The sequence below is a fragment of the Podarcis pityusensis genome (assembly GCF_964106645.2).
Source record: "Podarcis pityusensis genome assembly, chromosome: 1".
In the NCBI taxonomy this organism is placed as follows: domain Eukaryota; kingdom Metazoa; phylum Chordata; class Lepidosauria; order Squamata; family Lacertidae; genus Podarcis; species Podarcis pityusensis.
This window is the reverse complement of record NC_138028.1, coordinates 133,540,590-133,554,449: the sequence shown is the minus strand read 5'-3', so window position 1 is coordinate 133,554,449 and position 13,860 is coordinate 133,540,590. Positions and strand designations below refer to the sequence as shown.

General features: G+C 44.6%; 1 protein-coding gene across 1 annotated transcript in view; it reads left to right on the top strand.

Annotated features, from left to right (window-relative positions):
* Positions 1–8,701: 8,701 nt before the first annotated feature.
* ASB18 (ankyrin repeat and SOCS box containing 18) overlaps positions 8,702–13,860 on the top strand; it is a 38,198-nt gene continuing 33,039 nt past the window's right edge. The window contains exon 1 of the mRNA XM_081018037.1: positions 8,702–8,954. Coding sequence (XP_080874163.1) covers positions 8,723–8,954 — 232 coding nt within the window. The 5' untranslated portion in view covers positions 8,702–8,722. The remainder of the gene's footprint in view (positions 8,955–13,860) is intronic.

The window sequence follows — 13,860 nt, the reverse complement described above, 5'->3', positions numbered from 1 at the left end:
TGAGCAGCAAGAAGCCTTTTTAGTTATCAAACAACGACTTATGGAGGCCCCAGCCCTTGGACTGCCTAATTCGGAAAAACCCTTTCAGCTGTATGTACATGAACAGAATGGGATTGCAGCGGCAGTCCTGACCCAGAGATTAGGAAGTTGGAATCGTCCAGTAGCTTATTTGTCAAAACAATTGGACTCAGTAGCAAAAGGATGGCCTCCATGCCTAAGGGCAGTAGCGGCCACTGCAAGCCTTGTCAAAGAAGCTGATAAATTTACCTTCGGCCAGATGATGTATGTGAATGTACCTCATGCTGTTCTGACACTCATGGAATATAAGGGTAGTTATTGGCTAACGAACCCAAGGATGGCTAGATACCAAGGCCTATTGTGTGAAAATCCCAGGATTCATCTACGAGTAGTGAATATGCTCAATCCAGCAACTTTGCTGCCCCTACCAGAGGTAGATGATGAAGAATCACATGATTGTCTCCAAATAATGGATGAAGTTTATTCCAGTAGACCCGATCTGAAAGATGAACCATTGAAAAATCCAGATGTTGTATATTATACTGATGGTAGCAGTTACCTGCATGAAGGTGCCAGACGAGCAGGATATGCTGTGGTCACCAATGAGGAAGTTGTGGAAGCTGAAGCTTTGCCTGCTGGCACCTCAGCACAAAAAGCTGAACTTATAGGTTTAACTAGAGCTCTGCAATTGGCAGCCGGATGTAAGGCAAACATCTATACTGATTCTAAATATGCCTTCTTAACCCTGCATGCACATGGTGCTCTATGGAAAGAAAGAGGTCTAATCGGAGCCCACGGGAAGGCCTTGAAATATGGACCTGAAGTAGAAATCCTGTTGGAAGCAGTATGGGCTCCAGAACAGATTGCTGTAATGCACTGCAAAGGTCATGGACGAGGAAGGGATCCAATAACCAGAGGAAATCATGCTGCTGACAAAGCAGCCCGAGAGGCAGCCCAAAAACCTGTGGGAGGATTTATAGCAGCCCTCATACCAGAGGTAGTTCCAGGAGAAGTTAAACCTCACTATACCCCAGAAGAGAGGAAGTGGGCTGAACAGGAAGGAGCGGTTGTGAAGGACGGTTGGATGATCCTGCCGGACAATAGGATTTATGTACCTCATCACCTAGCAGGCACAATTGTAAGAAATTATCATGAATCTACTCACCTTGGCGGTACTGCAACCAGAGAGAGTCTCAGTCGGAAGTTGTATATTATTAACCTATCACAATTAGCAACTTGCATTTCACAGAAATGTGTTCTTTGTGCTAAAAACAATCCCAGGCAGGGACCGGTACAACCTCCTGGAATCCAACATGTGGGATATGTCCCCATGGAAAGCCTAATTGTGGACTTCACAGAGCTGGTCCCTTCTAAGGGATTCAAGTATCTCCTTGTGTTTGTAGATACTCTTACCGGATGGGTTGAAGCTTTTCCCACCCGAACTGAAAAGGCACGAGAGGTAACTAAGAGACTCCTCACTGAATTGATCCCGAGGTTTGGGTTACCTAGATGCATTGGAAGTGATAATGGGCCAGCGTTCATTGATCAAGTAGTACAAGAAGTATGTCGAGTCCTACAAGTGAAATGGAGACTGCATGCAGCATATAGGCCTCAGAGTTCAGGGAAAACTGAAAGAATGAATCGGACTCTGAAAACCCAATTGGCAAAATTAACCCAGGAAACGGGATTAGGATGGGTGGATGTGTTACCCATAACACTGTTTCGTGTTCGGTGTGCACCCACAAAAAGACTTAAGTTGTCACCTTTTGAGCTCCTGTATGGGAGGCCGCCCTCCTTTGTTCAGGATATTCCAGCTGACCTCAAACAAATAGGAGACCATGTGACACAGGAACAAGTGCAATCTCTCTCCCGTGTTTTTGTTTCTCTTAACAGGTGGGCCCTCGAGCGCACGCCGTGCAGCATTGCCGAGCCGATTCATCAGTTCCAGGCTGGCGATAGCGTATGGGTGAAAGAGTGGAAACGAGATCCACTTGCACCTAAGTGGCGTGGACCTTACACCGTCTTGCTCTCTACTCCAACAGCGGTGAAGGTAGCTGAGGTGACCCCCTGGATTCATCACTCCCGTTTGAAGAAGTCCGAAGGCAGTTGGACGTGCAAAGGTGACCCCTCTAATCCTTTAAAACTGACTCTCTCCAAAAACCCCTGTATCTAGCCCTACGGGGAACGGGCTAGGTCACGGGCAACATTAGACGACCGGCCTGCTGCAGCCACAACCTGGAAGCTGGCTGACCTGCGCACGCCTGAAGCTTGAGGAGCGTCTAAACCAGCGATTGTGAACGGGAAGATTCTCTAATACAATTAATTGACTGCCCCCCCCCCCTTGTGGAACAATTATCAAGGATATTACTCATTGGGGATCCTTGGGATATATGTTTTGGTCTTGGTGGTTCCCCATTTCTGTCACTGGGGGAATTATATTGGGGCTAATATTTTTATGCTATCACAATAAGGTAATCTTTTGTGGAAGGAATGCATATACTACACATCAACATGATTTTATTATTAATCCTGATCCCTTGGGACGGGGAAGGGTCCTTGAATCTGACCAAATTTACTAAATATGGATTCCGCCATGACCACAATATGTGGGTAGGCTTAGCTGAGATGGTAGCCAATGTTGCAAATAGGACCAATTGCCTTGTTTGCTCTCTTGGGCCAGATGATTCAGAAGGAGGTATGCCCTTATTACCGATACCATTAAATGCCATTGGTATGGTAAGCGAAATGCCACACCAAACAGAAGTACAGAATTTCCCCGGATGGAACTCAACTAAACCAATACGAGTTATACCTGTGCAAGGGGAATTCTGTGTACATAAATTATCAGATGCAGCTGATTCTACCATGATAGGCTCTTCTCATTGTCACTATACTTGGGATTATATTAAGAATAGTCAAACCTGGGTAAACGGTACTACCTATCGAACTCGGAATACCTTGCCCTGTGCACCTCCTTTTATTCATGCATGGAAAGTGGTATGGAACATAACTGTGACAGAAAAAGGCAATCTAACATACTGCACTGTGAACTCTGTACCCCTTTTGATATTTCGCCTACTGCACTCCACGTACCAAAAACCTCAGACCCGATGGTTGTGGTGGATATGTGGAGAATGGGCATACAAGAAGCTCCCTTCCAAATGGAGTGGGACTTGTTTCCTGGGATGGGTATTACCACCAATGTGGATTATGCCCACTAATTCGGCCAAGCGTACACGAAGAAACGCTGATATTTCTCGTATAGCAGGAGGAAGTACCCAAAGTTGGAGCGATACTGATGATTGGCCACCAGAGCGCATTATAGCCTATTATGAGCCTGCCTCCTGGAATCCTGGTGAGCTCATACAAGGGGCACGGGATCCTATTTATAATCTAAACAGAATAATTCGATTGCAGGCAGTAGTGGAACTTGTAACCAATGCAACAGCCCAGAGTTTGAGACTTATTGCACAACAGCTGGATGAAAGTAGAGCCGCCATTTTGCAGCTGAAAATGGGAATGGATTATGTACTTGCCAGGCAGGGAGGCCTATGTGGAGTCTTGAACTTGACAGGGAATGCCTGTTGCTTTAACATTTCTGATAATGGTGAGGCAATCCGTGTGTTGGCCACAAAGATGGAGAGTATAGCACACGTCCCAGTACAAACATGGGAAGGATGGGATATGGGATGGCTCACCAACTGGTTACCTAATGTTGCGGGACTCAAAGGGATACTATTGTCTTGCTTGTTTTTCTTGACGGTAGTAATAATGGTTTTATGTATGGTGCCATGTATCATTTCATGTTTTAGAAGTACAATTAGCAAGATGATTTCGAATGAAACTCTACCTCATATCATGGCCCTATATAGAGCTTTACCTCAGGAAGATGATGAAGGTCAAGCTATCAAGGACACTTGGGATGAAGGTCCTTGAGCTTGAAAGGGGGGAATGAGGCATCTAATCATAGCCTGCATTTTTATCAAGGCTTATAGTTTGATTAGGGTCTGTATTTTAAAATGAGCTTAAAGATTTTCAAATGTTTTATGCCAGGCAGAAGACCAGCTGCCTAAGTACTTTGGCAAGATGTTTATCCTCCTGGACAAGGGGGCCCCCTGATTTATAGCAGAAAACAATTCTCAAAGTCGTAAAAAGAGAATTACAAGCTGAGAGCAAGGTTACACCACCCTACATAATTAAGAGTTGGTAAATAGTAAAAACCATTAAACTTGAGCCATATCTTTCTAAGGTTAAAGGCCAAGAGCAACTGGCTGGAGAAGGAGAAGTGTAAACAGAAAAAGAGGCTTTTTCCTATTTTATTTTGAGGCTGTAAACTGATTCCTTCCTGTTACTTTGAGAAGATTTATTCTTCTAAAAAGCTATCTATGATAATGTATGAAATATACTGGCTTAAATGTAATTATGCAAAGGATCTAGAAAGAAAGAAATGTTAAATTCTTATTTCATAGAGTCATATTGCTGTAGGAGACCAGAGGGGCAAATGAGCCCAGCCCCCTGCCAGACAGGAGACGCCATCGAGCACTCCTGATATATGGTTGTCAGGCCTTTGTTTTAAAGACCTCCAAAAAGGAGATCTTTCATTGATGATGCATGAGAATGTGAACCCAAGATCTCTGACATCTGTTTAAGATAAAAAATTAAAATTATTAACCATCTGTTTTGGAGGGCAATAGGGCAAGGAGGGCAAGAGGTGAGCTGGTAATTAAGGTTTCTTGTTGAGACAAATGTAAGATATATGACTACTTATTTGTCATTTATAGATAGAAGAATATATAGCTTTTTGTATCCCATAAAAGGCAATAGGAAATGGGTGTATCTTTTAGGATTGGTTGTAGCAATCAGCCAATAGGAAATTCAACCAGGCTGATTGGACAGAGGCAGCCAAAGGAGGAGCAAGGGAGCTGGGCTGAGGGAATATAAGTGCTGGCCATAATGGCAGGAGACCAGGCCAGAGCTTGGTAACCATATACCACTGTGCCTCTCATTTATTTGTCTGACAAATAAATTATTATTTTAATTTCTCTATTGCTGCGTTGAATATTTCATTCCAGCTAAGCGTTAACCACAAGCAGGGTGCTACAGTCACACACCACTGTCAGCAAACCCCTCTCACAGCTCAGCTATAATGCAGAGATCCAGCTTAAAGCAGTGGATTTGTGTTCTTCGCACCAGAGAAGCCTATAAATAGGAGGGAACACTTAGCAGAGCAGAATATTAATGGCCTATGGCAGAGTTTTCATAGCATTATATTGTTTCAGGTCAAGGTACAGAGAAACTCCGGGCTTTGCAAACAGCTCTTTCTGTCAGAAAGTTATTCCTGATGTTTAGTCAGAATCTCCTTTCTTGTAACTTGAAGCCATTGGCTCAGGTCCTACTCTCCAGAGTAGGAGAAAACAAGCTTGCTCTGTCTTACATATTGAAAGATGTCTATTATATTTCCTCTCAGTCCCCTCTTTTCCAGGCTAAACATACCCAGGTCCTTCAACTGTTCCTCATAAGGCTTGTTTTCCAAACCCTTGATTGTCTTGATCACCCTCCTCTGCACGTGTTCCAGCTTGTCAATATCCTTCCTAAATTGTGGCACCCAGAACTGGTCTGACCAAGACAAAATAGAGTGGTCGTTACTTCCCTTGACCTGGACACTTGATGCAGCTTAGAAGAGCATTAGCTGTTTTTGCTGCTTGTGGTCCACCAAGACTGCTAGATCATTTTCACATGTACTACTGGCAATCCAGATGTCCCCCATCTTATATTTGTGCATCTGGTTCATCCTGCCTAAGTGCAGAACCTGACATTTGTCCCTCTTGAAATTCATTTTGTTAGCTTGGGCCCAGTTCTCTAATCTGTTAAGGTCATCTTGAATCCCGATTCTGTCTAGCTACCCCTCTCAGTTTTGTCTCATCTGCATATGGTGTCATCTTCAATTCCTTCATCCCAGTCGTTTATAAAGGTGTTGAACACAGAGGCATACCTAGGCTCCCTTGCACCCTTGGCAAGGAGCTGTATCAGTCCATCCCCCTGTCCCCTGCCCATCCTTTGTGCCCTTGGATCCCTGCTGGGGAGGTGCCCAGAGGAGCCTGTTGCTCCTGACAGTCCTGCTTCTGTGTGTCACGTTCCTCCAGGGGGTTGTCTTCTGCTATAGGTGATCTTCCTCTTCCCTAGGGGCACCCCACCTGCATCGCTGTTCAAGGACAGTCCATTCTGCTCTTTTGAGAAATTCCTCATCTTGCCCAGTAGCTCACGTAGCTGTATTTTCTCTTCTTGCACTTGCTGCAGGTGTAGTTTTGCACATGCTCAGGCCAGAAGGCAAACATGGCACAGCTGTTGCTGGTCACTGCAGCAGCTTCCTTGGTGTCCATGTCTCTTGGTCCTGCGTACATCAGGCCTCCCCCTCAAAGCGCCCTCACAGACACCCCTGCCTACACATCCTGGTCATGAGCTTCCAGAGGCTGCAATCGGCTAAACAGAACTGCTGCTGGCTGCTAACACCTCCTGAGGAACAAAAGGTGGTGGTAAAAGGCATTGTGTTTCATCTGCTGTTTGTAAAACATGTTTCAACATGTGATAAAGATTAGCTATCCAAGCAAGCCAAAGTAAATTTGTTTAATTTTGTTCATTTTCAGCCATTTATGAAAAGGAATCAAATTAAATTAATAAAACCGGCCCGACTTGATTACTCAAAATCAATTCAACTGAAAGAAACAGTAGTGGAACATGTACGATTTTGATCCAGGACTAGTATAAGCCGTGCAATGTGCTATCAAAACCATGCAGAAATGTGAAGTCAAATGAAAAACAACCCTTAAGCTCACACACGGTTTGGCATTAGTGGACTCTTAGTTGTTCGACAACTAAGCCGTTCGAGAACCAAGGTACCACTGTATAACAAAGCTAAACACACTGATTTCTAAGCATCTTCCTCCTGTTACAACATGGCTCTTGGAAGGTCTGTCAAGAGCTCTGGTGCTGGAGCAGCCCAAGCCTGCAAGCCATTTAAGCAGCTTAGATTTATGTTGGTGGGACTAAAATTAGTTTGCATCCAAGCAAGTGTCCTTAATAACAGTGTTGTTAAAATGGGCTTTAAACCTTTTGACAAAAACTGTGGTTTCCTGTTGTGTGGATGAGCCTTTCCAGAAGCCCGTCAAAATTATTCATTTGTCACAGCTCTTCCTTGACTGAGGGTGGATGAAGGTTACTTTGCACTTAGACATCACACAGGATGTTCGCAGCTGTGAAGTCTCCCATCTGAAGGGGGAGGGTCCTGTATCAAGGACCTTCTTCCCATTCCTCTGCATGACTCCTCTAATGTCCTCCATTAAGGCAAGCAGATGCCTCTGCTCTCCCCTCTTCCCATCACTGCATAGCCAGGCTGTTTGTACAGGGGGACTTTCAAGTGAAACTTACTCAGTGCTACGTCCTACTTGGTCTTGGAGACACAGCACAAGGCAGGGGGAACAGGAGCAGGTTTCTTCCTCTGTGCTGTGGCCCGGGAGGAGGAAGGGAATCTTCCACATACATCCAAATAATCATCCTAGGGAATCCACAATGACTGCTCTATATCAACGCCATTCTTCTTCAGCAACCAAGCTGATAAATGAATGTGGTAAATACCTGAGTGCTCTCCACAGCTCCCAAGCAAAAATTAACCCTAAGGGATTAACAACCTTTCCCCAACACAGCTTCACCAATCAAATCAGCAGGTCCCTCGAGGCCACTTTGAAGTAAAATGAAAGGTGTTCACAGATCCAGTCCTCCTGGGTCTCCTGTCCTTTGGCCCTGAGAAACACATGCTTGCTTAACAAAAGCACATGCAGTCTCTCTTTCTTCAGGTTGTGTGTTCTACAGATCAGTTCCATTTGTTGTGAGACGTTGATGTTGGTGAATATAGGGTTGGGAAGAAAAGGGGGGAGACAGGAGAGGGAGGTGGGACGGGAAAGCTTATGTTCTTTTACTTAGTGCACGGGGGGGGGGGGGATTCTGTCAGCATCACTTGGGTAGGTTCTCTATTCACCTGTGCATGTGCGATTGTAAACTAGGAAAATCTTTAATAAAAAGTATTAAAAAGTAAAAAAGAAAGAAACACACGCTTGCAAAAATGAGCCCTACCTGTGTGTGAGGCAACGTTAGGGCCAAACTTTCTGGGTAGTTTTAGGAATTGTGTTAGATATATTTGCAGTGGCAAGGCTGCAGAGAGAGAAGGCAACAAGTTTGAAGAGCAAAGCTGTGGCTTTTAGGAAAGGCCTAAAGGGAAAGGCCAGGTCAAGAGCTTTTGAAGCTAATCTCAAACTTGTCCTGAAAGAAAACTCATATAACATCTTGAACAAAACTTGCCAGTTCTTTCGTCAGGAGAATTGGGTCCCAAAAATGCTCCCTCCCAAGTTTGCTAATGATCTGTTCTCTCAGTTTTGGTTCAGTGATAGGAAGCGGTTTAGGAAAAGAGCACCTGTCCACTGGTATCAGCATTTCTCTGTGTTTCCATTTGGAGAAAATATTCCACAGTATTTCTCAGTTACCGAGTTCTGGCTCTTTTCAATTAGTACCCCCTTTTCAATGACTTCAGTTACACCTCCCCCTCCCCCCACTAATCCCACTGGCGAAAGAGGAGCTAGGCTCTTTCTATTTTTAGCCGACCAAGGAACACTTTTCATTTACAGCAGGCTGACTTCGTGCGCTGCCCAAAAAAATGGTTCCCGTCCACAAAGTGCTTAGACGGTCCTCCTTTGACTGTATCCCTGATCATCCACTCAACTCAGATTTGGTTACAAGATTAAAGAATGCGCTAGAAGCCGGGGATGAAAAGGTCGTAATGGATTTACTCTGCAACGAAGTTAAGCATGCAGATGCCACCATAGAGCTGTCTAATGATGACTGGATGAAGACCCCAACAGCTCAATTGCACACTTTGGTGTTAGTAGGTAACTGGATCATTTGTGCATTTAAAAACTGACTCATTTTAATTAAGGAAGCAACAGTAAAGCGTGTGCTAGGTTAAATGGTTCCCTTTACAGGATTGTCACTATGCCAAGAACACTTGAATTCTGACCTAAAAAATAGTTATGTATATAATTATTGCCATTTTTCTTTCTGAACATAATCTTGCTCGATTTGAGAAGGCAGTTTTAGGTTCCGCAGAAATTTTGGCAAGTAGCATATTAAGATGAGGGGGAATGTAGTCTATTCTTACAGGCAGGCAGACAAGTGCTAGTAGCTACATTAAAGGGCAATGTCTGCTTCATTCCCAGTTTCTGGAAAGCTTGCAAGGTTCTCTGGACATAAAATGCACCTCCTCACATCATGAATGCAACTTCCATTGGGTAAAAAACAAACCCTCTGCACAGCTGAAATAATGCATAATAAAGCCACCACTAAAAGACTGTTTCACAACCTTTATCATATTAAGCCCCGGATGTTTCTTGCTTCCAGGAGCAACAGTAGTACCAAACAATAGCGAAGGAGAAAAATACTTTCCTGAAGGAAGCATTGACTAGCATGAGAGTTTGGAGTTCCTATAACCATTGAAACTTAACAGCCTCACAGATCCTGTGATTTGACAGCAGAAAGCAGCACAGAGATTGGGACAGATCCCATTTGATTTGTGGGAGTCAGCGCTGCTGGAACTTAAAACTTGTATCTATTGGAATGTTCCATGTCTCAAACCCTTCACTCTGAATATGCCTTGACAGCCATACTTTGGTTTTAACCTGAAATGCAATCTTTCATGCTTGAGGACTAAGCACAATCATATCTGACTCAGGTTGTTGTGTTTTAAGAAGTGAAACTGCCAGCAAAAAAGGAGACTAGGGCCTCCTTCAAATGCTTGGCTGTCTTTAGGTTGTTGTAGGAACAGCAATCTGAGACACCGAGTGGCTAACTAGGAATTATCGTGACGGTCCAAGGCAAAAATTTAGTCTAGTGGAATCAAATAACCAACACTTTGTCTTTCAGCCTAGTTTACTCAGTGACCTGGTTCACACATCACATTGAGGTTGAATCCTGACAAGACAGAAGTACTGTTTTGGGGGGACAGGGGCGGGCAGGTGTGGAGGACTCCCTGGTCCTGAATGGGGCAACTGTGCCTCTGAAGGACCATTTTGGATCATCTTGGACTCACAGCTGTCCATGGAGGTGCAGGTCAATTCTGTGTCCAGGGCAGCTGTCTACCAGCTCCATCTGGTACGCAGGCTGAGACCCTCCCTGCCCGCAGACTGTCTCACCAGAGTGGTACATGCCCTGGTTATCTCCCGCTTGGACTACTGCCATGTGTTCTACACGGGGCTACCTTTGAAGGTGACTCAGAAACTGCAGTTAATCCAGAATGTGGCAGCTAGACTGGGAGTGGCTGCTGAGACCATATAACACCAGTGCTGAAAGACCTACATTGGCTCCCAGTACATTTCTGGGCACAATTCAAAGTGTTGGTGTTGACCTTTAAGGCCCTAAACGGCCTCAGCCCAGTATACCTGAAGGAGCGTCTCTACCCCAGTTGTTCAGTGCCAAGGGCCTTCTGGTGGTTCCCTCCCTACGAGAAGCAAAGTTACACCGAACCAGGCAGAGGGCCTTCTCGGTGGAATGCCCTCCCATCAGATGTCAAGAGAATAAACAACTATCTGACTTTTAGAAGACATCTGAAGGCAGCCCTGTTTAGGAAAGTTTTTAATGACTGATGTTTTAATGTATTTTTAATATTTTATTGGAAGCCACCCAGAGTGGCTGGGGAGACATGGCCAGATGGGTGGGGTATAAATAATATATTATTAATATTAGTATTAGTATTAGTATTGACCATCTTTATCATAAACTATGATTTCATGTGAACACAGCATAAAGTGCTTTTGAATGCTGTGGTGCCTCGCAAGACGAAATTAATCCATTCCGCGAGTCTCTTCGTCTAGCGGTTTTTTCGTCTTGCGAAGCAACCCTATTAGCGGCTTAGCGGATTAGCGCTATTAGCGGTTTAGCGGTTTAGCGGCTATTAAAGGCCTAGCGGCTTAGCGGCTAAAAGGCTATTAGTGGCTTAGCGGCTTAGAAAAAGGGGGGGGGAGCGAAAAAAATCGCAAGACTTGCAAGACGTTTTCGTCTTGCGAAGCAAGCCCATAGGGAAATTCGTCTTGCGAAGCGCATCGAAAAATGGAAAACCCTTTCGTCTAGCGGGTTTTTCGTCTTGCGAGGCATTCGTCTTGCGGGGCACCACTGTAGTGGGTGCTTTGCCCCTCCCCAGCGCTGTTGGGAAATGGCATGGTCTCACTTACTGCTACATTTTGACCTAGACTCATGGTCTGTGTCTCTCCAAAAATGCCATGTGTTGTAACAAAGTTTTGCTCTTGGTTTACCACTTATGTTTTGTTCTGGAAAATACACCATGAGCCTGGATTAAAACATAATGCTAAGCCAGATTACAGTTTGTTTTTATTTCAGCTATAATTTAATGTCCTTCACTTGATGATGGCAGAACTAACAACTACCTGTTAGCACCCCGTATGTTAACCCAAGGCTTACCAGCCATGGGCCCGTTCACTCCTACGGAGATCATCCGTGGGCCGGGCCAGCGCAGCGTGATGCCGGAAATCGCATCTGCCCATGTCCACGGCATCGGAAATCACACCTGTGCAGAAGCGATTTTCAGCAACTGGGCATGCGCAGAAGTGATTTCCATTATCTGCGCATGCGCAGACGCGGTTTCCGGCACTGCTCTGTGAGTCCCCGCACCACGCTGCACCGGTTTAGCACAGCACACAGGGGAGTTGCCGAGTGGGTGACTCGGTTCGGGGGTGGCTCATGGACTGGTGAAACGGTTTTCGTGTGCCGGATCCAGCCCATGGGCCGCACATTGCCAACCCCTGCCCTAGACTGATAAAACTCTAGACTGACACATGCTGGCCAACTTCTGTGTAGATCTGAGATTTTCATTCATTGCTCTCCTTGTGTGTGTCTGCCTGCATCTCAGCCAAGCCCAAGGCCTCTGCATGCAACTGAGCTGGGCTAGGAAGTGGTTTAAATCAATTGACATTTGCTGCTACCTGAGGTATTTGGATAATTTGTTCAGTTGTTGCATTCTTTTGTTTGATACAAATCCAAACCAGTTCTGACTGAGAAAGGTCAAATACTGGGCTCAAGTTGTTTGTGTGTGGTAGAGACACACACACAACCCAGTGTTAAATGGGCACCTTTCATGGGGCAGCCATTTTGTGCGCAGCTGCTGCCACTTTCTGAGTTTCAGCTCTTTATTAAATATGCTATAAATTTACTGGAATGTGAGATCTTGTTCATCCTCCTTTTCTTTTTTCATGTGGAATGGACAATTCTTCCCTGTTCTCATGCATTTCTTTTGCAACCCATTCTTTGGATGTCCTGAATAAAATTAATTCGTGGTGGAGGGGAGTTTGGAAGTAATAGGGTACAAATTTCGATGGAGGAGAAAAGTGAATCACCCTAAGGCAAATTGTTGGAAATAGTTCTGCTATCAGTTCAATAAGCAAACAAGGAACACAAAGGATATTTTACCTTGAAGAGAGGATATCCTCAAGCAATGAATGTGTTTATAATGAATCTTGCATTATTTGCACTTCTACTCCAGTTGACTTCCAAAGATATAGAAAATTGAGTCATTAGGCTGAGCTACAGCATGATATTATCTGCTTTTACTTACCAGCTAGGGCATGGGATTGGAGAAAGTAACTCACTCGCCAGATCTTTATCTCCCCTACCACTCCCCCGCAATTGGTCAAATTGGACAGGAAGGCAGGGTTGCCCATCTGTCAATCTGTTGACATCACAATGGCATCAGATGAAACGGTGCTTTGAAGGTCCAACAATCAGCTGGTTGTCAGGAGCTCAAAGGCCTTTGCAAGCCCCTGCTAAAGGTTATTTTGGCTGCAAGCTATCAGATGGTACTTTATGACCTGAAAACAGAATGTCAAGTGTTTGACTCCTGCTTTTCAATAACTGATAAAGAAATGAAGGTGGCATGCTTGATTCTATTTTTCCTCCTAGAAAGCGCTTGGCTGTTATGAAGGAGTGCTGCCAACTGAATTATGTGCATACACAACTAGTAGTGCTGAAAAATACATCATATTTTAAGTATTGCATAAGTGGCTTGTTTGAAAAAGACATCTACTGCATTGAAAACCAAGGAAAATGTGTGTTCAAGCCACTTCCACCACAGTTAGAATGAAGAGAGAGGCAGTTTGTGTTTCCAGTTTCTGGAATGTGCTTTAAGGGAATGAATATGTGGTTTGTGACTTCCACCATATTAGGATTGTTACATCTGCCGTCACCCTTGAAGTGTTAATACGTCACCCTCGGCAGAGACACCTGCAGCCTGCTCTCGTGCCACGTGTTAAGTTCTTCATATGTTACAAAAAGTGTCACCAGCCAAATGGGAGTCTAGCTGTACAGACAGGATGGTGATGTCCAGGGCAGCAAAGTTACAATTTGTGTGTGTAGACACACACACACATATTAATGCTGACATTTCAAGAGTATTCTGTGGAATATTCACAGCGAGCTTCTCCCACGCCCTGATGGTCCTACTAATTGGGTGCTAGAAAGGGGAATGTTTGGGTTAGAGGAATAGCAGGTGTTCTGAATGATGGGGAAAGAGGCAGCCTCCCCCTTGAAGTCTCTAGCAGCACAAAACCTCTGGAGTGAAAACAGTCCGTCTCTTTGCAGGCCAAGCAGTCAAGAAAGGTGACCTTCCATTGCCCACTCCCTCCCTGCATGCCTCTGTGCTTGAATGAGAAATTATGCAGACTGGGCATGCTAATTTAGTCTAGCTCATTTGCATAATTAGTACACATAATTTTATCAGGCAAATTACATCAT